The sequence below is a fragment of the Bradysia coprophila genome (genome assembly GCF_014529535.1).
Source record: "Bradysia coprophila strain Holo2 chromosome X unlocalized genomic scaffold, BU_Bcop_v1 contig_26, whole genome shotgun sequence".
NCBI classification, from domain to species: domain Eukaryota; kingdom Metazoa; phylum Arthropoda; class Insecta; order Diptera; family Sciaridae; genus Bradysia; species Bradysia coprophila.
In genome coordinates, this window is record NW_023503313.1 from 2,873,500 (window position 1) to 2,894,127 (window position 20,628).

The window sequence follows — 20,628 nt, forward strand, 5'->3', positions numbered from 1 at the left end:
GCCTATCTACGAACTTAACCTCATGATTTTCATTCTCCGTCGATTAAAACCAAAATTTTGCAAATCGGTAAAGAATTACTCGAGTTATCGAGTCCACAAGTGTACGGACGTTTTCTGTATTTAACGTTTTTTGCCAATGTAGAACATTTTCAAAATATCAAAGTGAACTTAGCGTTACGGACATTTAAGGGTATTTTCTTTCATAAGACCCTGACTTTCAGTCAAGGGAATTACACGTTAGCTACGTATAGTATAGTTTACGTGGGTATTGTATGCAATTTACATGTGCCAAGGGTGGAACTTGATTACAAACATTCTTATTCTGGTTTCTGTTAAATCTTATCAGAAACTATCCCAATCGAATCAGCATACTTCAACAGCAGCAGTGTACAATGTCCTATACATGTAACACCTGACACAGGTATAAGTACTATGGTGAAGCGGTTTCCAACTTAATTTTTGTTGAGATCTGAAACCTACATTTTTTGCTTTTGGACCTTGTACCAGCGATAACTAAAAACAATGTTCAATTTTTATGCACCCGTCATTCAAACACCTTTCGAATGAGATTTCATAGACAATTTTTAGAAATAATTTCTTGATAATGGTGCCTCAAGTTTCGCTTTGGCCAGAACCATGTGTCAATTTTTTTTTTTAAATTTATTTTTGTATGTTGTATTGTAATCTTTAGTTTCCCTGTGAGATGAAAACTTTTTCAATGTAAAGCCACCATTACAAGTGATTTTTTGTGCCATCGTGCTTAGGGCAATTGAGTTTCAGGTGGTGGTTTCAGGCTAAAATAAAAATAAAGTTGAAAGTCTACACACTCTAATGATTACATTATGTGAATATTAAATGTCGTATATCAGTGTTTGCACTGTTTATAACCAAAAATGCAATTAGTTACTCCGCAATGGCGAGTCCACTCGGAACCATGGAACCCTAAGTCGTTGAAAGTATTTTAGAGGTTCTGAGTCGTTTTCCGTAATTTTAGGAATTTTCCCATTATAACATGTATCTTAAGGGACCATTCACAAAGGACGCTTCTGAGGAGAGAAGGGGTTAGACAAAAACGTGCGCTTCATACATTTTCAAAGTTCCATACATTTTTGCGTATGAGTGTGAGGAGGGTCTAAAATTCGTCATTGTCAGTGTGCGTACTTTATTAACGCCCCTTACATTTTCACTTCACGTGAACAATGAATAAAAGGGACGAATGAGACTTTCATCTTAATTTATGAGTCTTAATATTTGTAACGTTAAAAAGAAACCCCAGAGGACACTTTTGCCTAATTTCTCATCTAAGATCGTCGACAAACATAAGGCAATATCTGTTAAATTCCCTACTACCACCAGACTCTATGAACATTTCTCATCAAACAACATTTCAAATAAATTCCCACTAATACTTGGCTGTTAAATATTTCAATGTCTGACCCATCGTGTATACAAAAATGTATAGGATGGCATCCTCTTATTAAACGAAGAGAAGAAGAAAATAAATATAAAAAAAAAACTAAATATCATTTACAGACGTCAACACTTCAGCAAAAAAAAAAGTTGCGAAATTCGTCGCAGACAAAATAACCACCCATTATTACAACATCTCAAAAAACGAAACGTTGCCATCGTTTGTTGTCTGAATTTTCTATAAAAAAAATAAATAAAATAAACAGCCGAACATGCATAAATTTGAAATTACAGGATGATAGCTGAAAACTTCTCTAAAATAATAGTGAATTGCAAAGAACCTGACGCGGCATTATCAAAAGTTTCTGAAAATTTTTGAAATGTTGGCATTGAAATCATCGAAAAAGTTTGTCCAATTAATATACATCTTATACAGAGTTTTCTTGTGTAGAATGTTCTCAAATTGAATATCCAATAAAACCAACATTCTTATTGCAAGTTATAACATATTAGAACTACTGTCGTTGGAAAAGTTTGTTGTTTTTTTTCCTTCTTTAGTCGAATTTTATGTGTTCACTTGCTATCATCGATATAGAAGTATTGTAAGTGTTTACATATATATCCTATAGACATTGGTGCAAAGTCTTGAGATAAAATCTGTTGGAAATAAACTCACACATATGGCGCATCTCTTTTGGACTGAACACAAAATATCTGCTTCTATTTGAATAGAATTTCAAGACAATTAAGATCAATTATTTAGTCTTTGTATATGGGGGTTTGGTTAGAGTGAGCGAGAACTTTCGGTTCAATGGTGAAGTTTATTGTGGTATTTAAGACATGGTTATCTAATTGAATAGTTACGGAACAGTGGAATGTTATAAATGCGTTAGTTTGTGAGCGCAAATATTTTGCACGAAAATGTTTCCTCCGACTGTGCTCTAATGGTGCAAACGTTTGTCTATTAAATTAGAATGTTGAAAATGTGTGGAAATGGAGAGAATGAAAATCATTAATATAGACCCTCGTCGTTGGGGGTTTTTGGGGCATAGTGCGAAGCGAATAATGTCGGTCCAGTTCGTAAAATTTACATTTTGTATTTGGAAACAACGGTTCAGATTATTTCAGGTACATTAATTTTAAATCGAACTTGAAACAATTCGGAAAACTCATATTTGATTTTGTGTGACGCAGTAATTTCTCTTTATATTTTAACAAACAAACATTTGCACACATAGATAGGGACATACGGAGGCTATAATACGGGCAAATATATTTGATTCATACTGTTAAAATTCCTAGAATTCAATTTATAATTGATTGGGTAAACGTGGTGGTAGTCTGTGATGTCAACGAGAGTGGTCAACTGAACAGAAATTGAAATAATAAACATTTTTCGTCTCGACAGTATACAAATAGCATCATTTCCTTGAAATACCCACATCGGCAGAAGATTAATTGGGATTATTGAAAATATATTAATTTGTTAACTAGCCAGTGGTTAGTCGATAGAGCATGACGAATATTAAATTGAAATTTCGATTATGTTTTTATAGGTCGACCTGTATCTCGCCACTTTAACAGCTATTTGCATAATAAGGTAGTAAATGGTAGCGTTTTGCGCACTAGATGTGAGATTGCCGATATGAGCGAAGCGAGTTCGGCAACGCATCGTGTGCGCAAGACCCCCATTAACTACCGTGTTAGGAACAAGGTTTTATCTACTGTAATGTCATAATAACAATTAAAAACTAATTTAAAAAATCGAACTGAAACATCAACACGTCATGACACCGTCAAATGTTCAGTATATACTGTCAAGAATCTGCCAATTTTCAGTGAATAAATGTAAAATTATTGAAGTTCGCCGTGAATAAATGAGAAATTATCGAAGTTAGCCGTGCGCAAACGAAACATAATCGAAATTTTCAGTTCATAAATTAACGTTCTGAGAATGGCGTGTTTAAATCTAGCTCATTTTGATTATAAAAGGCTGCTAGGACTTTCGCGCCGCGTCATTCACAATAATTGACAAAATGACACATGTCACTTTGTGGGTTATTGTGAATGACACGGCGTGAAATTCCTCAACACCTTCTAAAAGTGTCACCAAATTGTGAATACAGTCAAAGGCAGTCAATTTTCACCATAAATTTGCTTCAGCTGTTTTTCAGCTGATCCACACATACAATCAAAATTGGTTTTCCTTGTTCATACGGTTGAAGCTGCTACACGCACGCGCATGATAGTGGTAAAACCGTATAAAGACGTATAAACGGTTGTGATTGTTTGTATGGATCAGCTGAAAAACAGCTGAAGCTAATTTATGCTGAAAATTGACTGCCTTCGACTGTATTATGACATTACCGTAGATAAACAAATGAAGCAACCGATCTAATAAATACTGCCATTTCACAATATTCTTACAAAGTATCCCGAATTTTCTGTAAATAAATAAACACCTTACAAGAAACATTGGCTAGAGATCGATTTTATTATGATTTTCAGTTAACCGAATCAGCTTTCCTTTGAGTCTACCGTTGATGCTACAGCAGTAATCGTATTTATCATACTCGCGCCATGTTGTGACGTCACGTTTATTTATCTAGAAGGATAAATCGGCTGTCTGGCTAGATGGATAAATGGAAATTATTGACAAATGCAACTGTTGTTGTCTCGTTTCCGCTCATATGATAAAATAGGATATCGATACATGAGATGTCATCTCGGCAAGCCTCGATTGTCCGTCTCATGTATCGATAATCTTATATTTAGGCTTAATCTCTCAAGAGGTCTGAAGTTGACCTGTTCGGAGATTTCCACTACTACAGGTCTACAGGATCGATATGTGAATGAACAGTTGACTACAAATCCTATGAAATTCGATCTAGTGCCCGTGTCTCTATAACAAGATTAAGTTAATTTTTATCACTTTATTCGGACCTGCTCCGAGCCTCACAAACTCTAATCATAAAATGGAGTGGATTTTCGTTCTCATAATCGCAAAACACATGTGAAATGTATTCACTATTCAATCATCACAATAATAGTCGATAATGGATGGTTGTGCTGTTGTGGGATTTAGTAGGTATGTGTTGTCTTAGAACATGTTGCATTAAACTTACCGTCCAGAAACTTATTAGAATGTTTGCAAATGAAGATTTTCCACTTCACTCTCCTTCTCGCAAAATACCCCACAACACTGACATCGAAGAATATAACTGTTCAAATCTTCACCTATCCCGCTTTCGACCTCTCTCTTTCTACCGCTACGGATTTGTAATCATCGTGAAACACCCTATCGTTACCAAGATCAGAATAAATAAAAAAACAAAATCGGCTCGGCATTTATGCTTTACGTGCATCTTACATATGTAGCTTGGGCGGATAAGCATTCACTTTTTAAGTTAAAAATAAAATTGCATAAGAAACTTTTTTTTTCCTGTACAGCATTCGTTTCACTTAATATTTAAATTTCTTTTTTCTCTACTTTCAGGCACAAAACGTTAGTCGCTGATGAATATTTACTCAACCTTCTCATTTTATGAACATTTTCATTAACATAAAAATCTTACAAGACATGAAAGTAAAATAAAGTACATACCAACTTCGTGCAGTAGAGCTTGTACTAACTTATCATCAACGAAATATTAAAAAGAAAAATATGTTTATGCACTTTTAGCTCAGCTTCGTGGAAATAAAAAAAGGAAATTGCCAAAGTTTATTGCCAAGCCAAAAAGACGAATTCAAAGTAGTGTAAATGTTAAATAAAATGCATTTTCTATGCGCAAGTATACTATACGGTGTTGGTGTAGCGAATTCAACTAGACTTCTTATCGGGAAAATTAACGTTCAGTGGTTTTCCGGACTATAACCAACTAATAACCAACAAACTACCCTACATTGCACATTGCACAGAAATAGAGAATTACACCATCGTACGAGTTTTTCTCTGCAGAAGAGTGACCTCAAAAGTTCAAATGACATTTTGTTACAGATCAGTGCACGTGACTCAACATAGAAAATTTGAAATTTTATCGTTTGTGACAATGTTACGGCATGCAACTGAAACTGGAAAATTTCGTACGTGTAACTAGTGTTTGTTGACGCGGAAGGTAGTGTGTGACATGTTAAATAAAAAAGTAACAAAATAATAATTATACTTCCCTAGTCGTCGTCGTCGTTGTTGTATCGGAGCAAATTTTCTTCTGCAAATGAATTATACGAATAAACGGGAAGTGTAATGTTAATAGTCAGCTCGGTTCGTAACTGATTTTAGTAAATACAATAGCGAGGACCTATTACGTAACACGAATAAAATCGCAATGTGAATGGTTACAAGAAAACAAATGTAATTTTTCCCCAAAAAAAGGAAACGTACCAGTGCTACAAAATAGTGGTTATTTGGTGTTAGATAGTAGAAAGTAAATAAAAAAGAAAAGTACGTCGTTCGAGCTGTTTTTGTTTTTGTGACACAACCGAGAAAAAGAAGAAAAAAAAAACAGAGAAACAAGAAGGCAAAACTAATACCATCAAAGAAGACAGCAAAAGCATTTTATGGTTGACCCTGATTAACGAAACACTTACAGTTCCAACCAGTTTTTTTTTTACATGAAGATGGGAACCAGATTAGCATTAGTTTTGCGGTCGACAGTAACCATTTCGGTGACTATACTCTTTTGCTTGTCCATTGTATCCGGCCAGATAGACTGGGCTGATGACGACGATGATCCGGGTGAGTTTTATTGTAACTGTTATTGTTATTAAATATACAACCGTATGTTGAGCAATTTTGTTTTCTCTGAATGCGCTTAATGTAATTTACATTTAATTCTGCAGTAACTGCTGTAACTTGATATTCAGTGATGCCGTATGGCATAAGTGCTGGTCAAATTCAAATATAAGTACATCGAGTCGTCCACTTGTCAATGAGACTCCTGATATTCGTTCTTCTATTTGAATTTGTTTTGCACTCTGGATCACGGCCTGTTTTTAAGAATTCTTTTTTATGGTGTAAAGATAATTTCTCTCTAGACCCTAGAGTCTCTTTTATCTATGTCACGCTAAAATCGATGTTTTTTTAGATCCATTTTCTCATTTCCCGCCACACAAAAATGTACAAAACCTTCAAAATGGAGGCAGGTCCTATTTTAGGGACTTACGTTCCCGAAAATTCTTTAAAAGTCAACAGAATCCATCCTGAATTTATAAAAACAATGGAGACACTTCGTACCTATTGTTATTTTAGCGAAACAAACAAAACGTGACGGAGAAATTTTCGGGAATTTAATTCCCCTACTATGGGTCGTGGTATACATTGATGTGACACGCAAGGCCTCTGGCGGAATGTGGTATAATTTATTATGCAAATTCAATTTTTCTTTTCTTAGAGTGAAGTTTTTTTTAGTTTAGTAGAACAACGAGAGCAAGATAAGTACGGAGTACACTTCATTGCATTATGTCCATCTTCGTACACCTACGAGTAAACCTACGAAAATTCCTGGTACTTTTAATTCCCTGAGAGAGCATGCTCTCGTAAATGTTAACTGAACTAATTCAATAACATCATCTTCATAGCATCTTGTGAATAACCCGTGTCAATGGTTTATAATATCATTGAAGTATACCACGTTAAGATAGATGCAAATTAAATGCAACAAATATTTGATATTCCAGTCATCCTTGCCGTCGAAACGAACATAACGACAACCTCTCATGAATAAAAACATTCTTGACTATACGCTAAAATGCATTGATTAAATTGTCACAAACTACATCCAATTCGGCTGAGCATTCCACTCGTAAACGAATTACGAATACGAATCGTAAATTTTCTGCATAATGGAAATTTGACCAAACTCTGAAAATTTTCGCATTAAAACTAAGAGCAAAATCATCGCCCCATTGTTTCCATATTTTAAATTGTAAGAAGATCGGAAAACGAAACAGAGAGAGAATGGCACAAATTTAATTTTTTTCCACATCATTTCCGTTATTTTCCCTCATCCCGAAATCTAAATTCAAATCCATCACCCGACGTACGATGTAACATAATTTCTGGCAGCAAAAAGAACACTGCCGTGCTACTTATTTCTTTTACGGTTACACAATGTGTGTATTACAACATTCAAACTGTAACTCCAAAAGCATTAGTTTGGTAATGTTTGATTCGCATTCGAGCAAATGGAGCAAAAGGAGATCCAATGATTAAATTACTACATTACCGACACCTTTTACTACGTAACCATCTTTTTTTCCCTCCTTATTCTCTGTTCAGGGTGCTATAGTCGTATAGATGTAGAGGCGATATATAAAAACATATGCCTATGATGAAAACAAAGTGAAGAGACTGTAACTGTAACATAGCACCATTGAAAATAAATACCACACCACACACTTTTTGCCATTCGATCATTGCCACGTTTGTTATGTGAGGTAAAAGTAAAAACATTTTTTGGTATGAGTTAATGCGGGAAGTACCCGAATTTTTTTTAGCTTTGCTTTTTTTTTTGAAATCCAAAAACATACCTTTTCATTCGGTACACAAGCAACTAGAAACGAAAAAAAAAAAATTCGATGACGAAGAAGTGGGGTGGAAAGAAGTGGAATATACAGGTTTTAACGGACTTCATCAGAATGTTGAAGTTAAGCGTCTGGCAATTTTTCTTCAGTCTATTTGAATGTATTTTGTTGATTATTTTTGGAGGGATATATTGAAAATGAAAGCATATCGATGGTTCATTTTTAGAATTTTTCTTTCTTCTTCTTATTTATTGATTTGGCACTGAATGCAAATAAGTTTTTTTTTCGGAGGGGAAGGGGATAATTGGATCTTGGTGTCCCATATTTTGTTGTAAATGGAAGAGATTGCTTTATGTAACGAATCAATATGGAAATTTTGTTGTTATTCTATTTCCATTAGCCGTTTTAATGTTTATTTTGTCTGCGAAAACTTTTTTTTTGTTCTCAAAATCTACAGAAAAAGTTGAGATTTATTTACCGAAAAATTTACGGAACTAGAGAAGTTCATGAACTTTAAATTTGACTTTGTACTACGAAAATTTGCTCTGTATAATTCCCGTTAAAACAAATATTTTTCTTATGCAAGGAATATAAAATAAATTTTGGCTAATCTCCCACTATCTAACACAGTATCTACACTGCAATTAGTTTGTTTGGCACACATACACACTCAATATCTTCTCAATAGAATACATATATTCTAATGGGCAGCAAATTGTTTTGAATAAAGCCAAATTTTCCGAATACACCAACCAGCAAAACATACAAGCACACTGAATAAATGATTAACTCAAGAGGTAACACACTAGGTGAAACCGTGTGTGACAGCTTTTACCCATTTATTCGATGTATAGTTGTGACAGCATGTTGCCCGATTTTAAACCACCTGAATTTAACTAATATGTTCGACATTAATTTAAACCGCTTTTAAGCAATCCATCTGAGATGATTTGGTTTTCACACTTTGTGCTAAAGATTTTTTTTGCGGTGTTTGTCAGATTCAAAGGACATGATAAACGGTAAGCAATACTCTCTCTAGCAAACAATAGTATGTTACTACACAAGGGAAGGAATTTGATATTTCGTATCCAGATGAGAAAACGTGTTATTAAATCGAAATTGAACATAAAAAATTTACAATTGAACGTAATTTGGCCTGAAACAGCTTTCTTTTGTTAGCTTCTCTCACCTCTCTTGAATCGCAAAAGATTTTACATGTCTAAGTGTGAAGAAAAATGCGAGCGAAGCGAATTTTTTTGAATATGCATCTAAATAAAGCAGAGAAAATGACCTTTGACATTTTTGCTTCGAGACTTAAAAAATAACAGTGACGAATGTTTCATATACGAAAGAAATAACCGCGCACCGAATTTTTTTTAATTAAAATCTTTCCGAATCTATAAAGATTTGCTAAACAGTAATTAGTTACATTAAAAAAGAGGCCAAAAGAAAAAAAAGTGATGTTGTTAGAATTTTTGCAAAAAAAAAAAAAAATTCGGTGAAAAAAAAGGACATGTCCTCTAACGAGGACGTCTGGGAACCCTAGACGTGTGATACTTCGAACGAACTACAATAGACACTGGCTGTAACCACGTAAATTGCCAACCCATTACCAATTGCCAGCTGGTCTAATACTCGTTAAACGCGTGCTTTTCTACAATTAAATTAATTAATTTTTAGACCCGTACGAAGTACTGGGGTCTTATAGGTTTACGCATACGTTTGTAACACGTCGAATTGGACTCCCTGAGTAAGGGGAAACCTATTGTGGTTGTCTAGAGATGCCAAATCCGCGAAAAAAAAATGTCCGTCTGTCCGTCTGTCTGTCTGCACGATAACTTGAGTAAAACGCATCCGATTTTGAAAATTCTTTTTTTTTCCGGTTGGTAATGTCAAAAGACAGGCTAAGTTCGAAGATGAGTGAGTTTGGATCGACCCCTCCCGAGCTGTGGCCCAATAAGTGCTTTACGGTTTTTCGAAGATATCTCCGGACATTTAAACGTTAAACTTGTAAGCGATACGTCAAATAAAAGGTATTTACAATACCGATCGACAAAAAAAAGTTTATGGAAATCGGATGACCGGCTCGTGAGTTAGACCCCTTGGTGTGGAACAGGCACAGGGCGGCAAGCAATTTTTGCTTGTAGGTCGGCCACATTTGAACATATTTCGTCTGTTTTAGCTTTATTAGATAGGTATTGACCGTACCAATCAGGGAAATTTTTTTTTATGAAATTATGTTCTCCGGAGCGTGAGCTAGGTCTCTTGGAGAGAGCTCTTATCTGGCTACTCGGAAGTACAGTGAACGTGGTGTATTTTGACAATATCTCGAGTAAATTTTGACCGAATTTCATGAATTTTTTTTTGTTTGAAAGGTATTAACGAATGTAAAACGTCGGTACTATTTCCGGTCTCCTAACAAAATGGCTGCCGGCGGCCATATTGGATTTTAGTAAAACGATATAAAGTGGGAAAATTTGTACTTAGATAGTTTCTGTTAACATGGAAATAATTTGTTATGTGTGTGGGGTTTCAGGGATTCCATATATGGATATCTATATATACCTATATACAGCTATATTGAGCTATATACAGGCATATAGAGCTATATAATAGCATATATTCCTCTGTGAAATGTTTACTTATAGTGAAATATAGGTAAATAAAGCGGTATATAGCTGTTTAAATAGGAATTTATGAAATTTGTTTTCGTACAGGGCTGTCTATATTGCCTCCGGCAATTTAGTTGTATATGATAACAAGGCAAAGAGTGGATAATGTAAGTGATTTTAAAGGCTTTTGACACGAATAGGTGTTTCGTACGGGTCGGCGTTAGCTATGTTTGATTTTATTTATGAAAAAATCTTTGAAACGTATAGAACAATTCGTATCCCAGAAATCGTTTAATTTTGCATTTAAAATGTTTCTCGATTTATTTGACTGGGTTTGCGAAAGGTAATCAAAATTCCAAATCATACGAATGGTTCTGCTCGTTCCAAAAAATTTTGTTACAAAAAGAATTCAGATTTTAATTAATTATTTTGGAGAACTACACTCACGGAATTTTGAAAACCGACATATTTTCTCTTTTGTGGTTGACTGTTTTTGTTGTGAATTTTACATGTATTTTTATATGGAGATGGAGCAATCAAAAGCTCACGTAAAACACAGAAAAAGAAAATGTGTCGGTTTTCAAAATTCCGTGAATGTATGGGCATATTCGGTGTTAATCCCAGCAATTGTATTCGAAGTGTCATACCCTTTTAGATTATAGAATAGTCACTCACAACGCGAAAATGGTGTACATGCGTTGAGTTCGATTGGTTTGAGTGAATGGTCTTTCTTTTGCACATTATTTGACCAATTAGATTTTTCCCTTTCACAATGACTGCTGAAGCGCATAACAGCCAACAATAAAAAAAAACTTTTCTAAAAAGAGTATTTGTACAATAGACCTTTTAACAAGCAGAAATAAAATTTATCGAATGCTAGACACATCTTGAAACCTAATGCATTTGAGTCATGTGACGGTGGTAACAGCCAATCCGGTATGTGCCCCGATCCTGTGGTTAAGTTTAACATCCTGTGCCAGTAATATTGAATAAAGCCATTTAATAGATTTAACATTGCTTTGTGCCGATATAACTATAACATTTAGTACACGTACTTTGACCAGGTTATCGGGGTATGTGTGTGCGAACAGAGGAGAAGAAAAAAAATGTTAGAGCGAAAAAAGTAATAATAACAAAGCGACATTCAGTTCAATGTACCCCCATCATGTTGGATAAATGGATTTCGTAGAGAGTTTGGCTTGGCTGCTGCTGCTGCTGTTTTTACTACTTAGAGTGCTACCACACCGCGTATACCAGCCATTCTAAAACATTATACATATATATACAAAAACGGTTTTACCAACACGACAACTCACTTTGTGCCAACACACTGCGTTTTGTCGGAAAATTGATTAAAATTACAATCTAATTTACTGGCACGAATTTTAAACCATTTTAATGGCAATTGGGAATGGTTGTAAAAAAGAAAATGGCGATGTAAAATTAATTGAAATTAGAAAATTTTGCGCTAAAAACCATTTACTTTTATGAACAGACAAAAAAGCTCACAAAGTGAAACGCGAATAAAATGTTTGGCTTGTCTTGTATTATTCATGCTGGTACGGAATGGATGTATAAAATGAAAAGGTATATATGGTTGACGAAGGGGGTGCTAAAGTGAGTGACTTCAAGAATATTAAAACACCAAAATGGCACACATACCGAGCTCGGCTCTATAGAAAACCAGACAAATTCACATTAATGTCTCATTTAAATGGAATTGTAATTGAATGAGATTTATTTCGATAAAGAGTTTATTGTATCGTAAACAGTCTTATTATAATCGCGTTCGCGTAAAGATTCACACCAGTGTTCAGCGCGAAATAATTTTTCTTTTTCACCTTTTTTTCTCTGTAGCCCTCGTTTTGTTTGTCATTAAAAAGCTATTTCAAGCGTTTTTAACGGCTTTATGAATAAACAACGATGTAAGCCTGGTAAATTCAATTTATCATAGTAGGTGAAAATTCGAGGAAAAAAATGATTTCTCTCCCAACAAAAAGGTTTACTTTTAAAATTACTGCCAATGATGGAGAAAATCTTATAAACATTTTTTTTGTCAAAAAAAATATTTTTTAAATAAAATAAAAATCGAAGCTTATCGTAGATTCATGCAAAAGATGTATATATTGATTCTTTCAATTTTTTTTTTGCACTGAAAAATGAGTGAATGAATTTCCACTCCTATAGCTATAATACAGTACCTGCGTAATTCAAAAAATGAATTTCGAATGTAGTCAAAAAAACACGCGTCAGAATTTAGGTCATCGCTTCACTTCTTAGAAAAATGTTAACAGTAAATTATAACATCATTAAAACAGCATTTAGCAAAATGTCTGAGTGAGTTTTGTAAGTCATAAATTATAAAATATCACTCAATCTTCTCGTGTAGATCGATATTTAATCAACAACAAGATTCTGACCGAGGGGTAACCGACTCAGGTAATTGACTACACACCCTCAAAGGAATTGCCGGAGTATCCGGTAAATAATTGGAATTGATGGAATTGACCGGAATTGACTGGAATTGATCGGAATTGGCAGTAATTGATCGGAATTGATAGGAATTGACTGGAAATATGTGGAATTGTAAGGAATTGAAAGTAAATGAGAGTAAATGAGAGTAAATAAAAAGTGTGATTATAGGAAAGAAGGACCAGCGAATGCAAAACCACATTATTTCCTTTTTGTTTTAATTTTAAAAGCTCCCGCACAATAAATAACAATATACAGTGTTGATCAGTTCCATTTTAGAACAGGTCCAACGTCCTTTTATGTTCAAAATATGCACACTGAACGATTCTTCTTCAGAAGATTCTTGTGAGTCAGATACGGAAGAGTTTGAGCCGCAACAAACAAGTGAATATTCGTCGGGGGAATGTTAGGCTGGGGCATTGCCGATGCGAAATGCTCCAGTTTCAAACCAAATTTACAAAAAAATGCATCACCGACATCAACTTTTCAAAAGCCTAAAATCTTACGATGTCAATCACTTGAACGAAACAAAAAATTGAGTGCTTCAGCTTTTGCTGACGTGTGCTGAACAAATCCATTTCCTGTCGAGGTACGAACAACGTTTTGTGCATCGGACAAAACTCAGCAATTTACTTGAAAACACACACTTCACAATCACCATATTAATCAATCGGATAGTCATGGAAAAATTCATGTAATTTCTTTCCCGCACCATAAATCGTCAAGAAATGAAGTTTTTTTCATGCCTTGGGCATAAATTACGGAATTTTTCTCGTAACTTAGACCCTCAGCATGAAAAGTTGTATACGCACCTGTTGTGGACGGTTTATTTTAGGCATTTTCGCTTGTCGCCCTCACTTCGTTCGCGCTACAATCCGCGAAATTGCCTAAAATACACCGTCCACAACATATACGTAAACAACTATTCCTGCACGATATATAGTTCGGGAAAAACTGACATTTCTTAATGAAAAATCATGGCAAAATCTGTCGTATTTCAGTTGTCGGATGCACAAAAGTTTTTCGTCATTTCCTGGCTTGGTACGAAAAATACTATTTATCTAAAATAAACAATGATGTGCGATGTGAAATCATTTTAAACACAACTGCAGTTAATTGGACGGTCTAATCTTAATTGAAATTGAAAAATCTCTTTTAAAAAGTACGAGAAAAAAGTAAAGATTCTAACAAAATTAGTCACAAATGTAGGACAACATAGTTGTTCCAAATTTTAGTTTGATAAGGGTTTAACTTTGACTTTAAATTTATATCTATTTGAAAATATCGAGCAATTATTTCGAAAATTCGTGGAATTGAAGGAATTGATTGGAATTGAAGGGCGAATCCGGCAAGTAGTGGTGTTAATCCGTTAGTTAAAGAAATAAAAGGAATTAAGAGCAATTAAAGGGAATTGACAGGAAGTACCTTTAAAAATTGAAAGGGTATTGAAAGGGAATTTAAAGAAATTGATAGGAATTGAACGGAATTGAAAGGAATTGAAAGGAAATAGAGCGAATCCGGCAATTAGACGAGTTGGTCCGGTAATTGAGGTAATTAAACAGAATTGAAAGGAATTAGAAATTGATTTGCCACCATTTTGGCCAGTCGGTTACCCCTCGATTCTGACTAGTTTACAATTCGAAGTGATAGGCTCTTTTCGATTAAATGTTGAATTTGTCAAATGATTTCGTATTTACACCTCACAAATCAGTTTTGAATTGTAACTTTTATTGGAGTTATGTGCGGTGCGCGATTTTTCAAATATAGATTTCCTCTCTAGGTATAATTACTCTTAGGTGTATTTACTATCGTACAACGCAAAAAAACCTTATAGAGGCGAATTTGTGAGAGAATTTAATATATTTTGTCTCACAAATTCGTCTCTCTAAGGTTTTTATGCGGTGTATAGTAGATACTGTATTGTTCGTCAAATATGTTTTTGTTAGTGGATTATACCGTCTTTAAGTAGTCAAGTTCAACACTTAACTTTATGTGGCTTGACTACAAGCATTAGACAGTCCAGTCTTGCCACATTCTCCTTCAGGCGCGGTATGACAAGACCGGAGTCTGCCACACTCTTACGAGTGTGTTTGCTTAACTAGCTGGACTGTACAACTACTCCCAGCTGATATAAATTATCAGCTGGACTGTAGTTTCACTCCTTAATACACCTCTGGGTGTGTATCTATAGTTCGACTTGTAGTTCGTCAAAATTGAACTTTCGATTTGCCGCTACACTTAACCGAAATGAACAGTGCTGTCCAATGTCTCTTAAGTTGTCACGAAATGCATTTACATTGTGTGGAAACGTGTTTTGTAAATCATTTCGTATTATTCCATTTATTATGTCGACAACGCCAGGTGAGAAAACCATTATTTAATAAAATAACATCAAAATAACAACAAAACGTCATTTTCTCAACGCTTCATAGTGGACAAAATAAGGATTTTCGCATCGCTAGCATGAAAATTGAAATTTCAGTAAAAATCACAAATTTTCAAATTAAAAATTTTGGTTTTGGTTGATAAAATTAAACTTTTTAACGCTGTCCGCCTGCCAAACATTTATTTTCCCACAATTTAAAACATTTTGACAAAATTGTTTCTCAAAGGTGAAAAGGTTGAAAATTTCTTGATGTAAATTTTGTTTTATGCAAACAACGTTTCATTAAAGACTGTTTATTTGAACTGGCCGGCAAACGTTTTACTCTCAGGCCAATTACGTACTCTAAAAATAAACTCATCGTAGTATTAAAGGTCAATATGGCAAGCGTTTAACATTTAATAAATATTGATAGATTATTACATTATTTAAGCTCCACGTTAATACACCGTTTTCATTCCGTAAAAGTTCATCATTTAATTGACGAGTTCTAATTTCATCAAATTTTCAAGACTCGCTTTGTCATTAATGTCGCGTGTCTCATAATTTCTATTGTTTTATTCAATGTTTGTTTATATCAGTGAAGATTGTGGTAGAAATAGCATTTTTTTTCGAATACATTTGGATATTGAAATACTCGATATGCTGTCTACCTGCTTTCAAAAAATATTGTTTGACTAGTAAGTGGATTATAAGAACGATTCGAAGGCTCATCGAACGAAACAATAGAGACCTTTGGAAGAAACTATGTATTACATTCGAAAAATTGATTTGTCACGCACGTCAGACCTTCCAACAAAAATTGTTCAATTGCATACTTCATTTGACTCCAATTCCTTTATTTTGTTAATGATTTGGATTCTCTACGATGCGCGTCGGCTGTGGTATTTATATACCCTCGATATGACGCCTCACAAGCAAAAGTAATAGATCAAATATTTTTACCTTTAATCAACATTACACAAATCTGATGTCACTTCTGCCCTCAGAAAGCTTATTCTTTTTTTCGACATTTTCGTAGTAAATGCAAGTGGGATGCACTCTGAAGATATGTCAAACGATGTATGTAATAGTCTAATAGTTATACTTTTCAGACCTAAGTGTTTACGCCCAATATGACGTATTAATACATGTGCCCCGCCACGCCTAACATATTGTTTGAGTGTGAGATCGATACGGGTAAAATCTGATAAAATTTAGGATGTGGAACATTATCCAAACCACCCCTAAAACAATTCCTCGAAAAAGAATATTTAAAAAAATTTAAGAAATCCAAAAAAATCGAGAAATTATTTTAAGGAGCCAGGTTAAGCCGTTATTTTGTGCAAGGAAAACCATTCTCATCTTCTACCCTAAAGTAAAATTTAGCCCCGTTTGGCCCTAAAGAAAATACTGGAATGTATACTATTTCCAAGAGATCTTGTACCATCTTAAACGTAATAATTCTACCAGCTGTTAATAAATTACGTAAATCTAATTTTCGTAATTTATCCCCATCCCGTCTTTTACTGAACACGCTTTCCCTGTTACCGAGAACTGTATTAAAAGCACAATATTGTAAACATTCTTTGATTCTTCTTCTGTGATATATACTCCGGCACAACCGACGGTATACTTTACTTACTTAACAGAATTTTCCAAAAAAAAAATTGTTTCAATTTTTGATTTGTCAAACGAAACAAACAACGAAATGGTAGCAATTTACACATTTTGGTACAGCAAAAAAAAACAGCAACACGCCTGTATAGTATATACAATATCAACGCACCGATTTGAACTCACATTTTTTATTTTAAATACGCCACACACCACCTACATACACATGTCACACATACGAAACTGAACGTGGCAGGTGAAATAATAATTTTTCATTTATTATTCAATATTTATGAGTTTTCGCACGATATTCATCAAAAGACCCGCATACACAAAAACAATCTTTAAAAATAAAAATAAAAGTCGAAAGCTTTGTGTATATGCTGAATAACATTCCGAAAAAAATTTTCACCAATTTTTTTCTGTTATATTTTTTTGTCATGATTATAGCTTAACACCCGAAAATTATGGTCGGCCGTTTTAATGTGAACGTGAAGGTGAAGCGTTGTTTTGAATAGACAGTCCGTGAGCGTTCCTCGTCACACGATTTATGTTTTTATATTTTATCTAATTGAGAAAAAAAAAATTATTGAAAATCCTCAATTGAGAATTCAATATCTTTATTAGTTGAAACGGGAAAACCATTTTTTGTGTAATTGAGAATTAATTTTTTTCATTTCGGCTGTTATTATTGATCATTCTGGAGGCCATTATGCAAATCCAATACAGAAAGTCCGTCTGACGAAAAGTATAAATATCAAATCCTTTGCAAAACAACAAAATCATCAAATAAATATCCTATGACGATTAAATTCATTCAACAGAGTTCATTTATACAGATTTTGGTGTTAATTCGTTGAGTTGAGAGAGATAGAGATAGAGGAGGCTTAACAGGAGTAATGTATACCAACCAGATTACTTCGTAATATATATGTTACTCTAAGTAGTTAAGTAGATTGAAAAGCGTAATGCAATTTTCCAACTTTCACAATTTAAATATTTAAATATTTATAATTTGATCTCGCAGAGAAATCCACAATCCACATAAAATACGTAACAATTTGATGTGCAAAAGTTTTCAAGCCAACGCGTAAACACAGATGCTAACTTGTACGGATAAAATTATGTCTTGTGTGCATATCTCGTCAAACTTCTCGAGATGTCACTTACTTGAACAAGTTTCTTTTTTCCTGTAAGTTTCGTCAGACGATCAGAATACGCAGTGGATAATTTGATTGTTGTAACGAACGACAGCGATATTTTTATGGATTTCCAAACCGTTTTCGAAATATGAACCGAACATGCGAATACGATGTGTTTCTGAGTTACACGAATAAAATTAATTACAAGTTTCACGCATGATTTATAATGGTAATCTGCTTAAATTTATGTACTCAATTACATTTAAAAAATTGAACAATTTTCGTATATACTAAACCTTGCGTATATTTACACATTTTATGAATTATTGGTTTCCTTTTCCATAGTTTTTTTTCCTTCTTTTCGTTGTGTTACACGAAATAGTATCGGTAATATGAAATCTAACGGTTAAGTGAGAAATTACCTGAAAAAATCAACAAAAACGATCTCATTCTTTGGTATAAATGTGAATTTAAAGAATAAGAAAAAAATTGAGTCGTCATCAAGTCATATCAATTATGTCGTCTCGTCTCGCAGATGACATATGACTTTTCATAAATTTTAAAAGATATGGCAATGAACTTCTAAGTGACTGTGTGTGGCGCTAATGCTAAGGGTGAATATATTCCAACAATAATAAAAACATTAGAGCATAAATTTCAATGCATTGCAAGCATAGACTACCATTTTCATATATCGTTATGTAGAGGTAAGCGAATGAGCTATTTTTTCGTTCACAACCAGCTCTAGAGTATTCTTGGGGTCTGGTTTGAATTTGTGATTTCGGTCAGAGAACTTTGAAAATAGCGATTGTCAGATCTTTCGAACTGCAAATCCAAGCGAATGCACAAACGGAAAGTTTAAGTTTGATGGTTCAACTGAAAAATAATGAATTTTCGACTGCACGGATTTTAATAGTTTTTACAATTAGACGAGATATTGGTATAAGCTTGAAAGATATCGTTGAAATAGTATTTTTCGTACCAAAACAGGAAATGATGATTTTTCGCTTCGCTCGTAAGGAAAAATTAGGACCTGTGCTGAAAAAATCCATTTCCTGTCGCGGTACGAACAACTTTTTGTGCACCGGCAAACTGAAATAGACACATCAATTTACTTGAAAACATACGCACTTCACATTCACCATATTAAATTTGATCAATCGTTTAAGTCATGAACTATCTATGGAAAAATTCATGTAATTCCTTTTACGCACAATAAATCGTGAAGAAATAAATTTTTGTGCCACCGAGAATTGAAATACGACTCTTTTCAGCACTCATTTTAGTGTTGTAAAGTGACTTATTTCAGCACCCATTTGATGTTATATTACAACACTCAAAGGAGTGTTGATATGGAATTTGTATGAGTTGTTACAGCATTCGTTTGAGAAAATGCAAAGCAATGTGATCGATCAAATTTGAAGAGTGATTGTTTACAATGAAAATTATGATTTTTTGTGCTCTTGTCTATTTCAATTCTCGGTTGGCACAAAGCATGATGTGTTACACGTATTGTAATGAGATTTTTCCAGCACATGACCCAATTTTCCTTGGGTCTAGTGCTGAAAAAATCAACATTACAATACTTGTAACACAACATACTATTACCGCACGATATATCGTTCGGGAAAACCTGACATTTAATAACAAAAAATCATGGCAAATGTCGTATTTCAGTTGTCCGGTGCACAAAACGAATTGCTTAACCGGACTCTTGAGATCATGTGCTACACATTGACATTTTGTTTTGTACAGGTGACCCATTCAGTTTGTGTTTGCGTTTTCGTTTGGATTTATCATTCAGAAAATCTGACGTTGCATAATAACTTGTGGTTCTCAAATTCAATTCTTACTTCTTTCGTTAAATGTCCAAGATTTTCTTTATAAAAAAAGTTATCACAATGAACAAACACAAGTTACTTTTTCAACGAAATGCTCGCATAATTAGTAAAGGAACTGGTGTTCAACATGAAAAATAAGTTCAACGTAATCGTCAAAACAAAATTGCCACGCGATCCTTTACAGCAGTTCCTGCAAAAACTTCGGTATATATCGTAGATTCCAGCGTTACCTTCATTACATTTTCTTAATTCCACAAAATCTCCGACACAAAATCTTTTGCTATCTACTAAAATTCAGTGTTAAAATGAGACATATATAAAGTCGAAGCATTACAATTTGATCGATTCCAATCATTTTTAAATAATTGTAGTTTTCGAAGAAATCATTTCGAAAACATTACAGTATAAAAGCTTACACATGCGCATTAGAGCTGTTTACTCGCGGTATACCTGCGGGTAATCCGTTCAAATGCACGTGTCTAAGCTTTTATACTGTAATGTTTTCGAAATGATTTCTTCGAAAACTACAATTATTTAAAAATGAATTAAATGAGTAGAATCGATCAAATTATAATGCTCCGACTTTATGTAAAAAGAATTTTTTATGCGCCCCGGTTATGTAAACTCTACACTGAGAATTAGAAGATTAT

At 34.0% G+C, this 20,628-nt stretch overlaps 1 protein-coding gene across 1 annotated transcript in view; it reads left to right on the plus strand.

Annotated features, from left to right (window-relative positions):
- Positions 1 to 20,628, plus strand: part of LOC119069177 — a 329,111-nt gene that overhangs the window by 32,933 nt on the left and 275,550 nt on the right. Inside the window, exon 2 of the mRNA XM_037173104.1 lies at positions 4,907 to 6,145. Coding sequence (XP_037028999.1) covers positions 6,022 to 6,145 — 124 coding nt within the window. The 5' untranslated portion in view covers positions 4,907 to 6,021. The remainder of the gene's footprint in view (positions 1 to 4,906; positions 6,146 to 20,628) is intronic.